This window comes from Plodia interpunctella, chromosome 17 (assembly GCF_027563975.2).
Source record: "Plodia interpunctella isolate USDA-ARS_2022_Savannah chromosome 17, ilPloInte3.2, whole genome shotgun sequence".
NCBI lineage: Eukaryota > Metazoa > Arthropoda > Insecta > Lepidoptera > Pyralidae > Plodia > Plodia interpunctella.
Genome location: NC_071310.1, coordinates 3,249,354 through 3,271,275, shown reverse-complemented (window position 1 = coordinate 3,271,275; position 21,922 = coordinate 3,249,354). Strand labels below are relative to the sequence as shown.

Below are 21,922 nucleotides of genomic sequence, written 5' to 3'. Positions count from 1 at the left end.
TTTCGCTACATATATTTACATATTTAATCAGATATCCTTATTTATTATTACGTATTTTCACAGGGGAAGAATTTCACATAGGTTGCTCAGAACTATGCGAATGTACTGGTCCAAATATGCGAGAATGCGCTGCATTGGTGTGCCCCTCTCACGTTGGACTTGAGCTGATGTCCAAGAACTGCGTCCGGTGGGCTCCAAACCCGCCTGCGGAGCCCCCCAACTGCTGTCCTAGGGCTGCGAGGTGTCTCAGCGATGGAACATGCCATTACAAAGGAGTGGCGTGAGTATAGCGATTATAAACTGGACGATCTTCTCATTGTATCATTGGTTTGTGGGTCAGTCTACCACAATTTCCTAATCTCAATTCCACCAATATCTATCAGCCTTTTTATTATTTCCATTTGAGGTTTGGCTGTATGTTTAGCCAAACCTCAAATGGAAATAATAAAAAGGAAATAGGTAATTCAAAACACGAAGACTAGTAAATATACAATTAAAATTTCAATGGTTTTTTTTTTCAATGGTCAGCTTTTTAGTCAAGATAAATTATTAGTTCCAAAATATTGACGATGTGATGAGCATCTTCAAATTTGTCTCATTTATGTTTGTCGATAATTTGTGATTTTAATGTTTCTACTGCTGCAAGCTAGGGTGAACATTAAAATGTCTAAAGATCATTGACGATTACTCGTAACTGCTTATAGCTTTACAAATACAACAATATTAAAAATTTCATTCCAACTACTTAATACATTTTCAGAATACCAAACTGGACAGAAGTACCTGTCTCGGTATCAGGGTGCGAAGAGCGGTGTTTCTGTGAGAATGGAGAGCTGGACTGCACAGAGGCGTGCACGGCCCTCCCGGCCGTCCCCCCGCAGACCCTGCGCTGCCCCCCCCTGCACCGCCCTGGACCCGTCAACATCTCAGACGAAGACTGTTGTAAGCAATGGGGATGCGTGCCCATTGGTAAGTTTGTGAGAAAGCGTTGTCATTGCTTTGGTAAATTAAAAGTTTAGCCATTAGTACAGAAGTAAAACCATATGTTTTTATAATATGTTAGAAGAAAGACAATATGGTGAGTGAGCAATGTCGTGGCCGCAGATTTAAACTCACTAATGTTGTTAGACCCAGTAGTCTATTTAATAACTGCATGCTTTAAATCACAAATCACATCATCATAACAACAGATTTAAGTAATTGTCATGCATGATATAACTCATACTTTCATTATAACTTACAGCTGGATCATCAAATAAGACTTACGAAATATTCTTGAAGAAACTTGGTGAAACGATCAACTATGTGACGCCAATGACTCCTGTACTACCCACGATAACACCTGTACTGGCCAAGCCACAGGACACTACAGAATCAACAGTCTTTTACAAACATACTACTACAATGTCACCCAGTAGCACTCAAAATCCTAAAAAAACGTACAATCTTGTTAGTATCCCTAAATATACTACTACTCCTAGTAACGTAAATAACAATCAAAATGATAATATAACTGTTTTTACCCTAGATGATCCTGAATCTATGGTCAAAATTATACGACCTGAGCCATCATTAAACAGGGATGATGATATAAAAACTATAACTAAAACTTGTGAGGAAGACAAAAATAACCCTCTTAGATTTAACTTTAACATTCCCAAAAACAATTTTGTGGTATCCGATACTTCTAATAAAAAGCAACAATCTAATACGAATTATCCTTTTCCGCACTCATACCACTACATCAATTCATCCCCGATGAAAATAATCAAATCTTCCACAAAGAAAACGAATCAAATAGGAACTTATTTCGTGCCGGCACAAGAATTATTTAGTGATCTTATTGTCAAACCTTCAGTGGTTACTCCCAATGTTGTCCACTCTTACATAGAGCCCACTTTTCATAATCTTCCAAACAATTCATATAAATCCCACACTAATTATAAAGACAAATTGATGTTAATATCTAAACCCACGGAGCCATATACTTCTCAAATAAAAGGTGTTAAAACAGTTGATTATAAAGATAGTTTAAAAACTAGTGAAGACGATATTGTTATGCAAGGAGATACCAAATTGCACGTATTGAAAATGGTGCCCAACCCATATCAAACCGTGCTGTTGAGATATCAAACTCCTAAAACAGGCAGCATGGTTATCAATGAGAACTCGAAGATTCATAGTAAACCATATTCTACACTAGATGCTGATAATTTTTTGAGCCAGTTGGACATGTCATCAGAAGTGAATAGAAACTTGGGACGGTCGGCTGATAGGACCAACCAAGTCGTGACGGCAGGTCAGCCATGACAGTGTTCGCAACCCCTGTGGCTTTTACACTTTACTTCATGACTCTTGCATTGACTGAACCCTGACTTTGAATGACGTTGTGATTAACATCATTTAACATTTCTAAACATTTAACAAACTGTATTTTATTTCTTAACCACTGACCGATTAATTCACACATCGAATCGTCAAATGTTAAAAATAATTGTAATTTTCTACAGGGACAATGGGGACAAACTTCGGAACACACGATGCCCTTCCTGCGTTTTTGCCAACTGTACCTCCCGACGACCGAGTCCACTTCCCGCAAGAGGATATTGCAGATTATGACCAAAACAACATCCATCGTCCAGGGAATCTGTTACCGCCTGGTCTTCCCATGCCTCCCGTACCATACGGAGATGATAACAAGAAATTATCTGTATTGTCCATGCAAGCGGACTCTCCGTCAAGTGTCAAAATGCTGTTTGGATTGCCATCAGTCCTTGTTGGCTTAAGAGGAAGCGTCGATTTGAGATATACAGATCAAGCGTAATTATCAAAACTTTTCAATTTTCAATTAAATTTTATTCCACAGCGCATTTAATTCAAAATACAATGGGTTAATTCTGAAGACAATAAAGTTACCTACTCTTTTGTTCTAACAGCTGTTGTAAACTTGAAGTTATTTCAAAAACAATCTACTGAAGTTTACCTTTCTTTCAATCCTTTCACAATCAAATGCAACGTAACTACTTTCTACTAACAAGCCCCAGCAGTACGTAGACTTCGTCAAGGAATGAAGAAAGTTGTAGAAGCTCTTCTATTACTAGGTCTGTTTATAAATATTATTTGTCATATCCTTCTACTCAATAAATATATTTATTATTTTGTTTTTCGTTTTGGGATTCACGGTACATAGTTCGGTCCTTTGAGAAGCTTGTGTGGGGATATAAATCCAACATTCACCCTTTGGAGAGTTTTGATGGTCTTTTAATAGTATTTATTTTTGTTTATACGACTTTATATTTACCAGTGATGACGACATCTCCCACTGGCACTCGCAAGTGTTCGCGCCGACGGACGAGGTGCTGACGACTCCTCGACTGGAGTTCACACTATCGGGCTTGAAGCCGTCCACCACGTACAAGATCAGGGGGAAGCTGTACCTCCACAACCTGCCCGTCGAGCCTGAGAGCGAGATCAGAATCGTCAGGACCTTGGATCCACCCACGGTAGTGCTTTGGCCTTGGTGTCTTTCAATTAGTGAAAATGTCACACAATTTAAGGCTGTGACACAATTGCTTGCATTTAGCGTCATTTTCATTTGTTTGTTTTGTACTTAGTTTCATTTACCAATAGGAAGCTTATTATTTATGAGTTACATAAAGTATCTTTTTATCCCGATATTCTCACGGAATAGAAATCCAGCAGCTAATAAATATAATATTGACTTAACACTGGCTGACCATTTTTATTTTATCTAAAGGTTTACTTTGAAGTCGAATGGCACATGTATGAACTATCTCACAATAAAATTCAAATTTGCAAGGAAAATATTTTGCAAGGAATTGAAATTTTAAAATTTCCCCCTTTTAATTCGGTAAAAAATGTGTACCTCCTCTTAATTTGCCATTAGGTAAAATTTTAATAATTTTATTCTGACTACTAACGATTAATAGTAAAATTAGAAGTGCAAAAAAATACAATTATCATTTTGTCCTGAAGGCCGTTCCAACGGAAGAGAAACGTCGGGAAGTGGATAGCAACCTCTCAGTTATGGACGTCAATGACACAGTAGCTCATGTCAGCTGGAGGCACTTCACTGAAGAGGAATTGCAACTTATCGATGGTATCCAAGTCAGGTGAGAATGAGAACTCTTTTTATTTACTACTGAGCAAGCAAACAGGCATGTGGGACAAGACATGTTACACGCGCTATTAAGCGTTAAGACCAGCACACCTGATAAAATTTGACGATTCCACCTCATTTACAATTAACTAATAATTGTATTCTTACCATAGATACCGTCCCATCGGCACCCCAATATACAGCATGACGGAGCTACTCCACCACGGGCGCTCCAGTGCAGAGCTCCATGACTTGCGACCCGGGACGCGGTACGAAGCGTCCCTGGTACTGGTGCCTCCGCCCAAGGCCTTTACTGAACTGCATGACCCTGGCAGGGTCGAGTTCACCACTTCGCCTTATGTTGGTAAGTAAAATGTATACATGTCGAGGTCTTCAAGTTAAGCTTTAGTATCAAGTCTCAAATGCGTAGGAGTCTAAAATTAAATAGTAAATATTGTAACCCAATACAGATCCCTACAACTGGACTGTGACCATCGAAGCGCGAGCAGTAGGGTCCGAGGCAGCTGAACTGACCTGGCGAGGAGTTCCCTCACCAGCCGAGCGCTGGGTGCGCGTGTACCGCGCCGCGCATGCGTGTGGAGCTAGCTCGTCAGTTAGAAGGGAACATGATGCCTTCCGATTGGCTGCCAGGGATCTGCCTCCAGCGGTCACGTTAACTGGCTTGGAACCTAACACCAGGTATGCTGATATTTGAAGATTGCATCTTATTAGTTTTGCTTTTAACAGTTCCTCAACTTTCTTCATAATATTTAAAAAAAAAAACAATTAGTACTGAGTTTCTAATTTCAGGTGTCGAGTCTGGTTAGAGCTGTTCCTGACAAACGGAAAAGTGAAGACGAGTAACGTTCTAGAAATTAACACAAAGACACAGGATTCTCCAGAACCTATTGACAGTGAGTACAAGAGTTTTCTTCCGTACAGTCTATAAAACATTGTATTAAGTATGATTTTGGACATTTTCCTGCATGCGTGTATCATGGAGAAAGATCTTCAATAGTGCGCGTAGAACCAAGTGATAAAAAATAGCGCAAATGAATGTAAAACCGAGGTCAATTAACATGTCAATTACCACTTCAATCTGTCACCTATTCCTCGTATTCTATCAAGCTAAATCGATTACAATATCCGCAGATGAAATCGAATCGGCATCGATAGCAGGCAGTCGCACCAGCTCCCGGACGGACTACTACGGTGCTCTGGTGGTGGTCGGGGTGGTGGCGGCGCTGGGGGCGCTGACGTCACTACTGTTGCTGCTGGTGGTAGTCCGCAGACACCACACCCGCTCCGTACCTATCACCAGTGAGTTCATGGTTTCATTGGAATTTTTTGTTGATCCAACGTTGTTATATAGGATGTGAAAGCTCTCGTTTATGGTAGGATAGTTACTTTTAGGATGTCAATGTAAATTTCACTATGATTCAACTCTTAGAAAACCTTTACTTTTCGGCTTCCGAATGTTCGAATTATGGTTCTGCTTGTTTAAGACGACACAAAACAGTAAGAAAATTAGAAAAAATAGCGTGATCCTATCCTGTCATGTGCGTAGAAAAATAGAAGCGAAAAGAAAAAATAAAAAATAGAAAAATAAATCGCGTTAACACGCGAAAGTGTTGCGTTCGGAGCGGAGCAATCACGAATAACTTGGCAAACCCGTTATTTAACCAGATGAATAATATAATGGTATCGAGAAGTAAATATAGTCAATGTAGCCGCCTTTCTTGAGGAAAGATAAGGAGGACGGATCAGATCTCACTATACCTACTTTCCTAGTTGGTATGTAATCATCAATAGAAGTAATCAATCATTAATCATCAATGCATCTATCTGTTGGTTTGAGATGGCGTGTATCTACCACAGATATCAGAACGTATCTACATATATTTTGCGTTTTTTTCGCAGCCACCCCATCAGCTCCCCGTGAGTCTTCATTACCGCCATACGACAACCCAGCGTACAAACTAGAGCTTCAACAGGAAACTATGGGTAAGTATCACAGAAAACTGGTGAGCTGTGCCCAATTAATTCGTATGTGATAAAATTTTGCCAGTCAAGTTAAACTTACCTAAGTATAGAAAAAGCTTTTTTTTTCATGCCTAAGTAATGAAAAATCAATGTAACTTAATGAGGATCTGAGCTGATTATAGATTGAATTTTATGATAATATAACCTGAAGATATATTACTTAGGCCTTACAAATCATTCTGAATTCACGGAAAATTACAATCTATAAAGTTAAATCAAACGCATTGATTAAATTTGCTTAAAACCATTGAAAAACATTCATGAAATTAACTTCTTCGATTGCGTAAAAATAGGGCCTCAAAATCATTTGCAGTCAGCTTGAAAAAAAAATCTTGATAATATGCTTACCCGTTTATTATTCCAGATCTCTGACAGTTAAGTTCCCGTGGGCACACCAACGGCCTGAACGGGATCTCAGAACGCAGCGTGGACGCGCCGAACGGCCGCCCGTACAACGAAATGGGCGTTTGAACACTCAGTGTAAATAGTGACTTATGACTGACATAGTGCAAAAGTAGTAGGAAAAATACCCTACTGGTAACTTTGTGGCTCCCTCGACATATTGTGATCGTGACCAACAATGTACATTCTTTCTTGCGACGATACAAAGGTTGTAGTAAGAGAACGGCTCACTAGCGCTATTTTTATCAATTTATTTTAATTTACTTTAGGAAAAAAAAAGTTACAGTGAAATTTGGAAAAAATGCCGAAGGAGATTACACTAGATGAAAAACGTGATGACGGCGCTAGTTTGGTCCAGTCTTAAGTGTACACAAAATGCGGTCATGATCATGGCTGTCCAACTCAGAAAGTGTAAAATTCATAGAGCAACACGAACACCTTGCATGTGTTGCGTTGCTCTAATGCAGTGGTTGAAAGGCAAAAGGCACATTCTGGTAGTTACTCCGATGATTTAGGTTATAAATACTTTGATAAGTGTAAATTTATCTTTATAAAATTATATTTAGTTAGATAGTTATTGAGATGACATTGGTGTGGTTTGTGATTTTACAAACCTTTTGTTCAAATTGTTCTTATAATAATTCTTTAGTTACTTATTGGAAATTATACATTTTGGTTATTATAACACAATGAATGTACCACACCAATGACGTGTAAGTACCGTCGAAGCGATGAGTGAGTGAATCATTTAGAATGTAGAATTGTCAAGTTTAAGTTTAATGTTGCCATTTATAAAAATTGTAATGTTAATAATTTAATTTCCTATTGTAACTTAATTTTTCGAATGGCCAAAATCACAATGGAGAAACACTTTTTAAAATGTTCAGTGTAAATATTGTAATAAATCGCGTTTAATTTTAATGAATCTCTTAAACTTTATTATATCATAATAGTAATAAACTTTGTAAAATACTAAATCTACCGGATATGAAACGAAAGCTTAACTTTGTTATAATATTACTGTAATATAGTTCTTTTTATACAAACATATTTTTTTATTATTATCCCCAATTTATTTCGGGTATACAAAGGGAAAGGAGTAGCAATTACAAAAACGTCGTTTAATTCAAATACAACACCAAATCACATTATATTTTCTATTAATAATACATTATATATTTCTTCTTTATATGATTGTTTTCTTAACGTCTATCCTAACCATTGTCTATGCCCATTTAATAAGTATTATATAGCCCTTACACACAACTGGATATAATCATGGAATTGAAAAACACTGATATTTTATTATATATTTAATATTAAACGTATGCATTCTTTAAGAAAATAGATATAAAGAACTGTTACCAAACTCGTATTCAATGATACTGGGCCCAAAAGGAAGTACTTTTTAATAATGTAATTATAATTATATAAATACTTTTACAATAATCTTATAGTAACGATAATTTTTCTAATATATTCTTTGTTAATATTTTTTTAGGATATGTATATGTATCATTCTTTATGCGCATAGCGAATGATACATATAATATTTTAAATTAAAAACATTCAAATGAACTTTATTTAGCTGGGTTAAATACAGTTCCTTTGATTTTAAATTAATTAAAAGTATATAAAATATTATATATAACTCAAATAACAAATGTATAGAAAACTTATAAAATAACAAACGATTGAGGAAAATATACCTTTTTAAATAACATTTGTTAACTGAAATTAACCTCAAATAGATCGTTCGTGGATATAAATATTACTTTGTTTCTGTAGTTCAGCATTTGATATGTTCCCTAGCTATGGTCATTTTATATAAAATTTAACAAATATTTTAAAACGGAAGGTAACAAGATTTTTTAAATATATAAATCATACATAGATATTATATTATATTCCAAATACATTTAAAATAATGATCAAAGGTTACTGACAGAATATTTTTAAAAGTCAAAAAGTACACGAAATCATATACAGTAATAAAAAAGCTATGTCTAGAGATCAAATGAAAACAATAATAATAAATAAAAGGAGATTTGTCCAACAAAGGGACGAACAATGTCAAAATTAAATTAAATATCAGAGACCGTTTATAAAAATCATTACTTTTACAATTTCCTAACATCAATGTAATACTTTAGAAATAGTAAATAATAATGTTCAAAATTTTGATACGCTTTTCGTAAATTTCAATGTATTACAAAGATGTTGCACGATTTTTTACACTCCCGCATATAAAGTAGATACAAAAATTGAGCTCTACGATCTCAAAAATATATGTTTAATCTTTATTTTACTTATATGAAATAAGAGTTTTTATTATAGTACTTGACTAGCATCTGTATTAATCAATAAAGCATCAGAATGAAAAGTCCAACCATCGATTTACATCCTAGTACCTTATTGGTAAAGATTGTAGGTATAAATCCTTTGAGAAAAGCTATAACAATCTGAAACTAACTAACGAAAATGTTACAAAAAACGAAAGTTAGTGTTTTTTTATTATATAAGTACTATATAGGTAAAGACAAATAAATCCAAGCTATTGTTTAGTTTTCTGAACTAGTCGATTATTGGGAAATTGTAACAGATATTTTGTGAAAAGCCTTCTTGCACTATCTAACCCTCATTTATGAAATGGATCTAGAATTAAAATGGACATAAAACTTTGATTTTTTTATTCTGAGGTGTCTAATCATTTCTAGATCCGTTCGTAAAATCAGTCAAGATGTACTACTGCTTGCATTGGAAGGCGATTTAAAACTTACATCGCCAAAATGTTTATTTCAAATGATTTTCCTTCGATTTTCTAATTGGCAGCTAAAGTTTTGTGATAAAAGAATTCATTTGTTGAAATGTTTCTGATCTTCATGAAAATAATCATAAATTTGTCTTTTACTAGGCTATACAGTTCAGAATTTTAGACATAATACATGGTAAGCATTATCACATTCACATTTAAATGGTCATGAAATTATTTTCTATCTTAATTTAAAAGCGCGTGGGGATTCTCTTGTGGTGTCTATAAGGGTCAATTTTATTCTAGGACCGCTTTTATTCAATACTGACTCAAGTATATTAATGAAAGTGATAATTAGTGAAATGTTTCTGACATTATTTAAAGCCAAAGGTAAAGGTAACTAAGCCGACGGGCTAGCGTCGTATGCCAAATGAGAAGTTTTCTATACAATTTCCCGGCTCATCTCATATACATTCCTCTTGATTTCGTGTCAGATGCAAGATATTATAGTTATCCAGAGAAAACTAAGCTCCCAGTACTACTGGGATAATTACTACTAATTTTTTAAATAATGCCAATTATGTAGTACAGGGAGCCTAGTTTTCTCTGTCTGATTCTCGGTATTCATCGCCGACATATGAAGTACTGAGAGCTGTCTCATGCAGGTTGCTATGGAAGCCAAGTTTTCTGTCTGTAACATTATCTGCTTCTGCATTATCTGTAACATTAACTGCTACATTATCATATAGCACTGGGAGCTTCTGTCTAATGAAGGATACTTATTGCGGCGTCACAGCCCCGAACTCAACCGAGAAGCATTATCACATTTGAAATGTGGACATGAGAGAGAGAGAAGGGTTTTCGACGGACCATGTAGTGTAGATGTACTGTGAACTGTATAGCCTGATGTGGCGCCTAGTGCTGGGCGTCCTCGTGCGCCTTCTTGACGACGGCGAGCTTGGAGTGCGGGTCCTGCGGCTGCAGCGCGGCGTACGGCGCGGTGCGCGACCCGTGCAGCACCAGCGACCAGCCGCGCACCCAGCCGGACGAGGAACTGGGGCCGGAGCCGCCGTTGAAACGCGCCTGGGGAATTCAACAATTGTTTTTCTTGGAATTTCTTTATTAACCTGTATGAACATGCGCAGGTCTGCACAAGAATGTATTGTTTAACTATTGTTGTCTAGTGTTGCCGCATACGAGGCGTTAATAAATTTCGCGTCACATATTATATTGCATGTGTCGGTCACTACTGTCATAAGTCATAAGAGGGAATCCAATCCAATATTTTTTCATTTCGATGTATTTACATATTAATTATATCAGTCCTTTTGGACTGATTTTGAACGATTTTTCGTTGAAGTTGTCGCCATGACGGATATTGGTCGGACGTCATCATCATCAATGAACAAAAGCGTATCTCATAGTATTTTTTATTTGGATTTTGAAGAAATTGCAAAATGTACCCGTGTTCTTGCTGATAACAGCAGTTTGTGTAAAACAGACAAAACCTTGCTTTTGTTATTTTTTCAGAATGAGTATAGAGGTACCTATTTGACAAGAAAAAAATTCAAAAGGATGATAAAACAAGTAAGATGGAACAAATGTTAGAAACCTTTTTCTTTTAACTAGCTAGGCTAGACTAGTGATAGCTAGGGATATCGACTATTGTGCGAAGTGGCGATAAAGTAGGAAAGCCCAGGATCCGGCTTCGACGCTCATTGGCTGACCTTCTCAGCCTCTAAAGTAAAATGATAAGTCACCTCTAAAGTCCAGGTGCCCTGCGGATATTCGCCCCAGGTGTGTGTGGTCATGAAGGGCCACTTGGTGAACCCGTCCCGAGAGTCGTCGTCGTTAGCGCGCCGGCTCAGGATCATTGACCTGAAGGGATTAAATAATATGTAATAAATTTACTGTACTTAGTTTCTACAAGACCTCTCCTTATACATAAAACAGAGGTTGCCGATGCTACGTCTATGTTGATTGCTCGTAGCCACAATGTGGAAGCCAAGAAGTTCTGCCTTTCTTTAATTACGTATTAGCTACATAATGCTTAAGCTGCAAAACCTATGGACGTATCTAATTGGCATCGATCACGGTTTGACAATACATAAAAACTCAGATGTACTTCATAAAACTGAATATTAGCCATATTAAGGAGGAATTGAGAGGAACAGTTGGCCATCATCATATCTAGTGTGTTATTGTTAACAATGGTGTCAGATTTTATTCATGACATGACTTTTACAATTACTTACCGCCATCTAGTGGTAGGTAGTCGCATACACATTAGGGAACTAAACTGTCCACCAGTGTGCAAGTCTCCTCACGATGTTTTCCCTCACCGGACACAAGTGGTGGTCTATGAAAACTACTATATATGAGTCAGATTGGTATACAAACCCATGTGGCATGAGTAGGATACAAACCTGAGTCCTTTCGGGCTACAGGTGAGCGTTTAAACCATTCACCACCACCGCTTCAACAAACAGCACAGTTGGTAATATTGACCTGGTGCCCATGGGGCTGGTGAGGAACAGCTCCAGGTCCCCGCGCCGCGTGGAGTTGGCGCTGACCACCGCTTGCACGTGCTCCAGGTAGCGCACCTCGCTGGGCGTGCCGGCGCACGCGGTTGTATCGATCTTCAATGTCATGCTACCTTCTGAGGGGATCTCTCTGTAATACAAGTAATATAATTGAATTTGTTATTCAGGGAGACACAGAAAATCAGTATCTGGTTAAATACGCATCCATATATGGCATCCATGTTGTTGTGTTGTTGACTGTACGAGTACGTACAGTCAACAACACATCAAGTTACCCTGCATTAACCTCTATGGCGCGATAATAGCTGCGAGTTTTCAATGAATGTGGGTAGGTTGATGTGCTGTTGACTGTACGATATATTTTGCGAAATATTTTTTACATATGTATGTGTACTAAATTTCACTTCAATTGGTTTAGTGGTTTCGGCCAAGCTGTGATGGTCGGACAAACAGACATACGGAAGAATGATTTTATTAAGGTCCATTTTTTCCTTATGAGAAACGGAACCCTGAATTTTACGCCGAGGCTCGCCGCCAGTAGAAATAGTCACGCACCATTATGCAAGCTATCGTATAAGGTGAAAACATATCAGCTACTTACGTGTGAGTATTGACGGAGCCAGCTTCACAGTGGTACCGCGGAGGCACGGACCGCCAATTAGCAGCCAAGGCAGTCATGGCGCCGGCGTCCAGCACTCCAAAACCAAACAGGTGGTTGAACTCCAGCCCCACGCCATTCATCGTCCAGTGGAAACGACCCTGCGAAGCATAAGGGTAAAACCCTATTTCAGAAACGAATTTTCGATAAAAATTTTATTTTAGTATTTTTAGCTTTCAAGCAGCTCAGATTTGAGCGTTAGTCTAACAGAATAGAGAATTTTATAAGTTACCATATACGAGTATTTATTTAACCAAGATTTTTAAACATTTATAACGACAGAACCTAAAACAGCTATAAATCGAAATAAAAAAATCATGCAGCGATTTTCAGTATCGATACCAATCACAATGGTTGTTGCTACAACTGAAACAATTCTGTAAAATTATTCTGTAAATATTTGAAAAGGTTAATAAAACTAGACACAAGTTTAAAAATCCAAATAAAACAAATCAAATTACTTTTGCATCATAAAGCGAGTTTCTTTTTGACGTCAACACAGTCAGGTGCTGAATGTCCCGCCACGTTAGGTTCGGACTGAAAACAAAAAAAAAATCATTGAAATTCTTAATTCTTTACTTAAAGTTCTTTTGAATAATATATAAGCTGGGAATATTCCCATAACTTTGTTACCATCTAAGAATTAAAAACTTTATAACGAACTTGTTCTTGTCTGTAAACGTGCCAAGTTCGTAACAAATGATGAATAAAGAATAATTAATCAAATATCGTACGTCTTAGAAAATATAGGATACTAACTAGCGGCATTCGGGTAATACCATGATAAATTATATACGTAAAGTTTCCTTTTAAATCACTCGTATTAAAAATCTCACATCAAAATCAATTGCGTAGTTTTAAAGATCTAAGAATGGATAGACAGACAAATAGCGGGAATCGACTTTATTTTATACTATGTAGTGATAGTAACAGTGAAGTGATAGGTAGGTAAACCAACCTACTTAAATAAACAGTTTCAAAAGGTCGGCACGGTACGCTTAATGTAATCAAAAATTCAAAACCGTACTGCTTCGGTTTAGTAGTTCATCCGGATGTTAAATTATTTCCAGTTTTGTTAACTAACTTGTTGACTGAATCAAGTCAACAATTCAATTGAATTGTTGACTTTAAACTTGGTAATTTTAAAGTTAGGAATCTGGATGATATGAAATTGAATTGGTATTTGTACAAATAAATCCACCACAAGTTTTTGTGATAGCAATCTAAACACACCCTTTATCATATATAACATGAAAAATCGTCAAGAATGATAAAAATATTTGGAATATATTTATTTCTAGAATAATTCCTTTCGATCCTATCTTTCCTTGCTCCCGTGTCCCTCATATTAGACACAATCGCTCGATCTATTTGTGTGGAGCTTAGAGGGCACAATAGCCCATTCACTGCCATGATTAAATCGGTATTAGAACTAAAGTGGTCGGCTCTATTCAAACTAATAAGTTTGTATAAATTTCTAAACTAGGTATTTAGTTGTGCTCCAGAATACAGAGTAAAGATTTCAAAAAATTTTATACTTAGTATTTGAGTTTTTATTTTGTAAGTTTACTAACTTCGCTCCGGGGATTCGCTCCCGTGGGATTTTCGGGATTGATATATTTTCATCGAAACTTAACTTTACTCTTTTTTATTATTTTTAACTAAAGGCTAACATTTTTAATCTGATGCTGGGAAGTGGGTCAAGTTAAATGTAACTTGTAAGTTATCTAAAAGCTAGTATATATTAAAAACAATGTATATGTAAAAAAATAAGACTTACTTTGCGTGTAACGCCAAGGCGAATACCCCTGCAGCCTCGGGCGCAGCGGCTGAGGTGCCGGAGTGTGTCGCGGTACACTTGCCGTAGAGGTCGGTGGTGGCCACCCCGGTGCTCGGGTCGCGTGCCCCGTTGCTAAACGTGCTCGCCAGCGTGGAGGAGCACGACTCGTCGTAGTGCGCGTTCTGTCCGTCGTTTATAGCGCTGAAATCATTGGAATGTTAGAAATCTTATATGTGATGGTGTAATGGTTAAGACGCTCCTTGTGAACTGAAAGGTTCCAGGTTCGAATCCTACTAGTGCCACGTGATTTGGTATACCAATCTAACTCTCTATTCCGATATAAATGAAATGAAAAAGAAATAAATCGTTTCAAATCTTTGGCCACTTAAATAATCTTAAACATGTTAAATGCCAAAGGGTTTAGGGAACATTTAACTTCCATTCAACAACAGCTCTTGCATATAAATAAATCCAATACCTACACATTTCTCAGCCCTTTCATAAGTTACGATTTCGGGTACAAAGGGCTCAGTGAAAATACACGCGAAAATATGGAAATAATATCTCGGGCTTTCCTTAATCTAAAGGACGATTTTTGACTCGTGGTCCCACCCATTTTGTCCCAATGTTACTCATGGACCCACGAATCTTAAACACTAGGGTTCGTGGTCCCACTGCCTAGTGGGCCTACCAGTCATAGCTATAAAATAAGGTTCGTGGTCCCACTACTCAGTGGGACTACCAGTCATAGGTATAAAGTTGGGCTCGTGGTTCCACTACTTAGTGGGACCGAGATTGGTCCAGGAACGACTGACATTTCAATAGTACAGTCAAGTTTAAATTATTATTATGCTATGGTTATAGAGGCGAGTTTGCAATGAATTGGGGTAGCTCGATGTGCCATTGACTGTATATCATGCCATATGAATTTCGACGCTAATACTTTATATGTATTACTCTATATACGCTATATTTTATAAGCAATTCTGGAACATTTTATATGTATGTATTTTAACATTTATTTAGGTTACATTATTTAATTTTTCTTAAATCAACTTTGAAATAAATTAAGTATATTAAATAGTATCAATTACATAGACCATCAAGCACGTTGTTGTTGTTATGCGGCAAAGTAGGCAGTCTTAGATCATTTACTAAATGATCTAAGGACAAAGTGCGAATATGTTGTACATATGGAATAAAAAAATTGGTAAATATTTTTTAGTATTTTCAACGTCGGAAAAAGCACTTAATATTTCGTAATATTGTTTGTCATAACTTACGTACTTTATCATTACGCTATATGGATGAAATAGGACGTGATGCAGATAATTTTTGGGGCACTAACTTTTTATGAGATCTAACAGGAATATATAGCTTGTGGGTAGGTAAGTGTGGTAATCTAATTAGCTTTTATAGAGAACAAAAAATCTGAGATTACAAGTATACAAATGTTTTCAAATGTTGCGCGGGGGAACCTCCAGCGGGCGGGCTTGGTAAACACTACACCACAGTGGTCGTCATAGCGAAAATGTAAAAATATTGACTAATAGATATTATATTTATATAGTTAATAAATATTTACCTGTTTATAGAAACCGTCCACATGGATGCAGCGTACCCATCACAATTGCAATCATCGTCTTCGCCGCCATCGCCGCTCGCCCACACATAAATGTTGCCCAAACCGTAGCGGCCCTGGTACCAATAAATATGATTGTTAACAAAACCCCATTGATCTTCGGGCGTCGCAGCCGCGAACCACACCCGGGATGAAAGGGATATCCATGTAGAGTAAATAGGTAAAAGTGTATTATACTATATTTAGTAAATACTGCAGGAGGTATATTGTACACAACAGGCGATAGAAACACTGACGTGGCATTTTATAAACACGATATAGATTTTTACATTTGTTTTAGTATAATTATTTTACATAGATATACGATATGTACAAGAATATAAACAAGGCATATATCGCGGCACACTATCGCGGAAAAGTTCGCCGAACTTTGACTAATTCGGCACACATTGCTGGTTTTTCATTGCGGTAAATAAAAGAACTCATACAAACTACGCAATGTTCATGAATGTTCATCATTCACGTCGGCGTTCGACGGTAGTATGGAGACGGCATAAATAGATGGACTATCAGTAGGTACATACATATTCAACTACAATAAAGAGCAGAGCACTTTTTTCCTGTTTTGGCTTCCGATAGTACTCGGAAGACAAACGAAAACCGTTACACTACCGAAAAAAATTACAAATAATAATAATACCTTTACAAACCTAAATAAAATCATTTACAAATAAAATATTTTAGTGAACAGCTAACTTGAAATATTTGTTATGTAAAATGAAACAAACGTTCTTTCAACTAAAATAACTCATACAAAATAGCAGCATACTGGACTGTACGGGAGCCATTATATTTAGCACTTCATGTTTTCTTGGCTAATTGGGGCAATATCGATTTGTCACACACATTCTAGAGTTACAATGTCAAACCTACGTCACAAACATTTTATGCTAATGTATATGTATACATAAATAGCATACATGTCTTTTCCATTGTAACATGTTTTTCTTGGCTAAGTTTGATGTTATCGACCATACAAAGATCACATTCTTAGAGTGACAGTAGACGTCATCAAGTGAGGACAATTTGAAATGGCAGCCGAATTAAACTTGAACCTTCTCGTTATGTACGTACTTTTAACATGTGTTCTTTGTACAATAGAAAATATTACAAACAAACAAAATCACCTTCTCGACTTGTACAACCTGATCTCTCAATGTGAACCAACTGCTCGAAATGACAGCCTACTAGCGAGTGTCCGCTAGTAGGCTGTCATTTCGAGACATTAATTAGTAAGGGCATAAAATAAAAGTTTATGTAACGAACCTCATATTACGCTGGACACTCCCTTTGAAATACTGTGGGTATTCATTTTTAATATGAGCTGCTTGATGACATTATAAAGTACTATGTACTCGTATGCATACGAAAAGTAAAGGGTCACCTCATTGCATAATGTAAATTAAATTTTTCAAGGTTGTGCAAACAAGAGTGATATAAATTTATTAATCTATACTATTATTATAAAGAGGTAAGCGTTTATGAGTTTGTATGTTTGAGGTGGGTAATCTCCGAAACTATCGAACCGTTTTCAAAAATTATTTTACTATTAGAAAGGTGCGAAGCCCCGGACAACATATTTTATCATTAAATAGTTTTTCTTTGTTTTCTTTTCTTTTAGATGTACTTCCACTAATTGGAACTTCTCCAATTAGTTGAAGCTGACGAGTATTCTTTTAGGAATGAGAAAATACTAGGTTTTTATATTTTAAAGGTAAAATGTAGATAATCAAAATTTCTAAAGAATATTTTGAACTCGTTAAAATTTCGTTGCATGTCTGATTTTTGCATGAAGAAGAATTCGCATGACATAGAAAGATTCCAACTCGTGGCACAAGACTTTGCATACCTAGTCATTTCCTAGACCATCAATAGCTTCTAGTGAAGTAAAACATCTTATGGAGTGGAAACCACTGAAGACTGTTAAGTCCGTACGTATGCGACTGTCCATATAATAGTGTAAAGGTCATGTCATATCTTTAGGCGACTAGAATAAAATCGGATATCAGTGTTAGCTATAACATTCCATAAGAAAGAACATCAAATTACTAACAAAAACAATGAAATCACGTATCAAAAACGTGTAAGTTTAAACTTGATTAAAACTTGCGTGAAACCCAAATAATACGAAGCCCTTTCATTAGTATGCCCAAAACCCAAACCCGCTACTTCAATAAAGGTTTTGAATAAAGGTTTGTGTGGACCCAAACTTATTTCACCCACAAATTTGGATGTGGGCAGCGGTGTCCAAACACGTAGAATATTTTTACTGCTCTGTTTAGCTGTTACCTTTGTTAAGCCTAACGAGATTCAAACACAGTATATAGGTATTAATGTTAGTACCTACATCGCAAGGGACATAAAGAGACATATAGATGAGGTATAAATAATAACGTGCCCTTTAGACTAGCCCGCAGTAAACAAATTCTTTTTATGAATGTAAAAATAATTCTTTTTTTACATTCATAATTTAAGAGATAGATAAAATAGATAAAATAAATTTAAACGCACAATTTTCTAACTCATAATTAATAAATAAGTTTTTATGTCAGACCATTTTGTACAAACGATAAAAATGTGTAAAAAGAGAAAAGTACAAAGCAGGCTTTTATGCAAAATCCTCCGCAAAACCTGGATCAATGCCATTTAACCATTGACATTTTGCCATCAGAACTATTGGAAATAAGTGTCTATCTTTATCAGGAATAGTAGTCTATTCCAGGAAATCGACTGGACTTCAAACTAGCTCAAAGGAAATTACGATAAGTTGAAGGCTGCTGGCGGATATGACGAGACTTGTGATATCTGAAAATGGCTTCGTGAGGCAACAGGAGCAAATGTTGGTCCAAGTCGAAACAAAAGTTCAGAAATCAGACCTTCACATGCATATTTCTCATTATATTCTAAATTAAAAATTGTTTACAAACTAATATTATTAAAGAACGACCACTGCTGAGAAGAAATGCCGAAAATCACTCGTTGGTCCCTATCATGCCAGAAGGACTTAGTACATGGTCAAAAAGCATACAATATTATGACTGAGATATCGAGGTTCCCTGTGTATTTTCCACATGAATTAAGTAGTGTTAGAGCAAGTACTTTGTACGGAGTACCTACTTCCATGGGTTTCCAAGCTTCATGCTGCAATTTCACAGTTTGCATCGCGATCGTTCTTCTTCATGTCTTCATGCTCTGTTTCTTTTGCTCACTTCTAAATACCTCTTCTTCTTTCCTCTTCTCATTGCGAAATTTCATCGCCGTTTCTAGCTGAAGTGTCAGTTGTTGTGTTGATTTTAACGCAGCTTTCTATGGGATCGAAGCAACTAGGTCTGATGGCAGACAGACGTGGTTGCTTCGATCCCATGGAAATCAGCGTTTAGTGTTTCGCGCCGCCATCCGAATTTGAGAACTTATAGGATTTTGAGGTCTCTTTCGTTCATATTTTTGAACTACTTTATACTCTTTCTATAATATGAAAGTAGTAATGGTAACTAATAACTTCAAATTACACTAAGGACCAATCTTGCATTGATCTGGCGCCCTGAGCCTCATAGTAAATAATTAGAAAGTCTACTGGCGACTTCACCGCAGCAATTTCGTGAAACAATTAACAAAGGTGGATCTTATAGTTATAAGTATAGCTACAATTCAGAGCAATGGCTTGGGCCGCCATTGCTAGCATACTTGTATTTAATTTGTTCATACATGTCATACCAGCAATTTTAACCCATGCCTTTTACGCTAAAGAATCGCAGAAATTTATAATTTGTAATGAAAAAGGTATGCAGTAAATTTTCCGAATAAGAAAGAGAATTAATTTTCAGGTTGAATGACTCTAGTAATTGTGATTTATTCAATATCCAGCGATTTCTCGGTCAGTTGGCTGGACGGTTACTTTATATAGTCATTACAATTATTCAAATGAAATGAAATTCGTGATATGGAAAGACAGTGCCTAAATTAGTAGACCTTTTCTACATTGAATAAATTAGGGATATGCCTAAATAATTATATCATTAAAATAAATTCAAAGCATATCCACCTTATAATAAGGAGCAATGGTAGTCTAGTGGACAAAGTAGTAAGACCTTATGTCGAAAAGTCCCAGGTTCGAACTTTACTCGTGCCTCATGAGTTGGAATAGCAATCCGATTTCATAGACCACCACTTGCTTCCGGTGAAGGAAAACACCGTGATGAAACCTGCACACTTGTTGACTATTAACTATTGGTACTGTTACGGGGTCCGAAAAATGTCTCTTTTAAAAAAAGAAATTTATAATTAAACCGTTTATTTTGAGAACAAAATACAAGGAATAGAAATTAAATTATGAAATTGTATATAGAAAGAATGTCGAGAACGGACTGACTCGATCAAATCATGTTAAAACAAATGTGAAGTAATAACTAGGTCGCTGATGCAGTGAATATGCGTCAGCGATATTATTTTATAACATTTAGGAGTAAATGCTATCGTAACAGTACACTATTGTAAATGCGAAAATTTGCCAAATAACGGTATGGCGGTAAGTAGTCATAAAAATCATTTCAGATGCCTTCACTCGAAAAAAAGATTAAAATGCCTACACTAGAAACATATGATAGGTAGTTTAGTTCTTGGCTACGATTTAGCTTTTTTATATACTCGTTCGTATACATAATATATTTTTGACAGCTAGCCCCCAAAATTATATGAAAAGCATAATAATCCGAAGACCTAGAAATTATTTAACTAACGTCTAAAATTACGTTGCTAATTATTTTTGCACAGCCTGTAATTTTGTGGATAGGTCGTCGCCTCAAATTCTAACATACATTAAATTAGAGAGTGAACGAAGCAATTTTCGGAGGAATCTTTCAATAGGTTTGTAATAGGCAAAAAAAACGCCGAATATCGAAAATAAGGCTAATAGAAGTATCATGTATCTTTTTTTTTATTTTATAAAGTTTATCTTAAGCAACAATATAAGCACAATTGAATTTTCAAATTCACGAAAATTTATATTAGTTTATTGGCTGGGTAAAGAAAATCGATTAGAAACGCATGCATATATATTAAATAGGTATTTATATAACCAAATACAATAATCAAATATAACTTTTATTTATCAGTTAGGTATATTAAATTTTTTGGTTTGTTTTAAATTATTTTAGGAATGATTGGTGACTCCAAAATCGTGATGTTAGTGTGTTATAACGTACATTTTCATACAAGCTCCATATTTTTTTGCTTTTGACATAAAAAAAAAATCTGATTTGACTAGTTGGTGGTTAAGTTTCAGATGTGTTTATGTCGTTTATCGCATTTATCGCCGTTTATCTGTCGATAAAGTAAGCGTGTAGTACCTATTTAGGCTGTTTCTATATTTTATTATTCCAAGATCTCTGCTAAATATTAATCTCGTTCGTCAGTCTCGCATATTTATCGAATTATGATAATTATATTAATGCGTAGGCTATAATAATGTGGTTGAATTATGCAAATATTTATTTGAATAACATGAGATATATAAATAGACGTGATAATGTGTTATGTGATAAAAATAAAACGGGCCTGTGTTTACAGATTCAGACTGCCTTACTTATCTTGGTACTTGTTAGAATATAATAAAAATGCTCGTCCGAGCAGATCTATTGGAGCAAAACGAGCCCTGCTCTGGTTCTGTCCCATTTTTCAAAAATGTTTCGAACCATATTCTATGCCGAATTTTAGGCCAATCGAACATTGGTAATTATATTTTTTGTAGTCATCAGACAACGGTAGGCAGTCGTATAAGTAATGTCAGATGTCTTCAGACGAATTTAGTGTGTATGTGTCAGAGATTAAAAAAATGCATATATGAGCGAAGAAAGAGATTTTTTTTTGTTTAAATGGTATTACCTATGTTAAGTCAAATTTGCCGAAGAAGTAACCTTTGGCCAACAGCGGGACGCAACAACAGGAAAGTATTTCGACGCACCAAATTTTTAAGCGGCATAAGAA

At 36.1% G+C, this 21,922-nt stretch overlaps 2 protein-coding genes across 3 annotated transcripts in view; one reads left to right on the top strand and one right to left on the bottom strand.

Annotated features, from left to right (window-relative positions):
- sas (stranded at second) overlaps positions 1–9,007 on the top strand; it is a 38,856-nt gene extending 29,849 nt beyond the window's left edge. Inside the window, exons 8-18 of one of the 2 annotated variants that reach the window (XM_053757414.2) lie at positions 64–280; positions 761–969; positions 2,511–2,820; positions 3,305–3,503; positions 3,997–4,133; positions 4,294–4,484; positions 4,591–4,819; positions 4,931–5,034; positions 5,273–5,440; positions 6,053–6,124; positions 6,528–9,007. In XM_053757414.2, the coding sequence (XP_053613389.1) occupies positions 64–280; positions 761–969; positions 2,511–2,820; positions 3,305–3,503; positions 3,997–4,133; positions 4,294–4,484; positions 4,591–4,819; positions 4,931–5,034; positions 5,273–5,440; positions 6,053–6,124; positions 6,528–6,535 (1,844 nt within the window). In that variant the 3' untranslated portion in view covers positions 6,536–9,007. Of the gene's footprint in view, positions 1–63; positions 281–760; positions 970–2,510; positions 2,821–3,304; positions 3,504–3,996; positions 4,134–4,293; positions 4,485–4,590; positions 4,820–4,930; positions 5,035–5,272; positions 5,441–6,040; positions 6,125–6,527 lie in introns of both variants that reach the window. The other variant, XM_053757413.2, reaches the window with a different exon arrangement.
- The window catches only part of amon (amontillado), a 57,906-nt gene continuing 43,655 nt past the window's right edge, over positions 7,672–21,922 (bottom strand). Inside the window, exons 8-14 of the mRNA XM_053757415.1 lie at positions 15,884–15,996; positions 14,299–14,499; positions 12,980–13,055; positions 12,462–12,619; positions 11,826–11,990; positions 11,078–11,195; positions 7,672–10,400 (exon numbers count right to left, since the gene is read on the bottom strand). Coding sequence (XP_053613390.1) covers positions 10,233–10,400; positions 11,078–11,195; positions 11,826–11,990; positions 12,462–12,619; positions 12,980–13,055; positions 14,299–14,499; positions 15,884–15,996 — 999 coding nt within the window. The 3' untranslated portion in view covers positions 7,672–10,232. The remainder of the gene's footprint in view (positions 10,401–11,077; positions 11,196–11,825; positions 11,991–12,461; positions 12,620–12,979; positions 13,056–14,298; positions 14,500–15,883; positions 15,997–21,922) is intronic.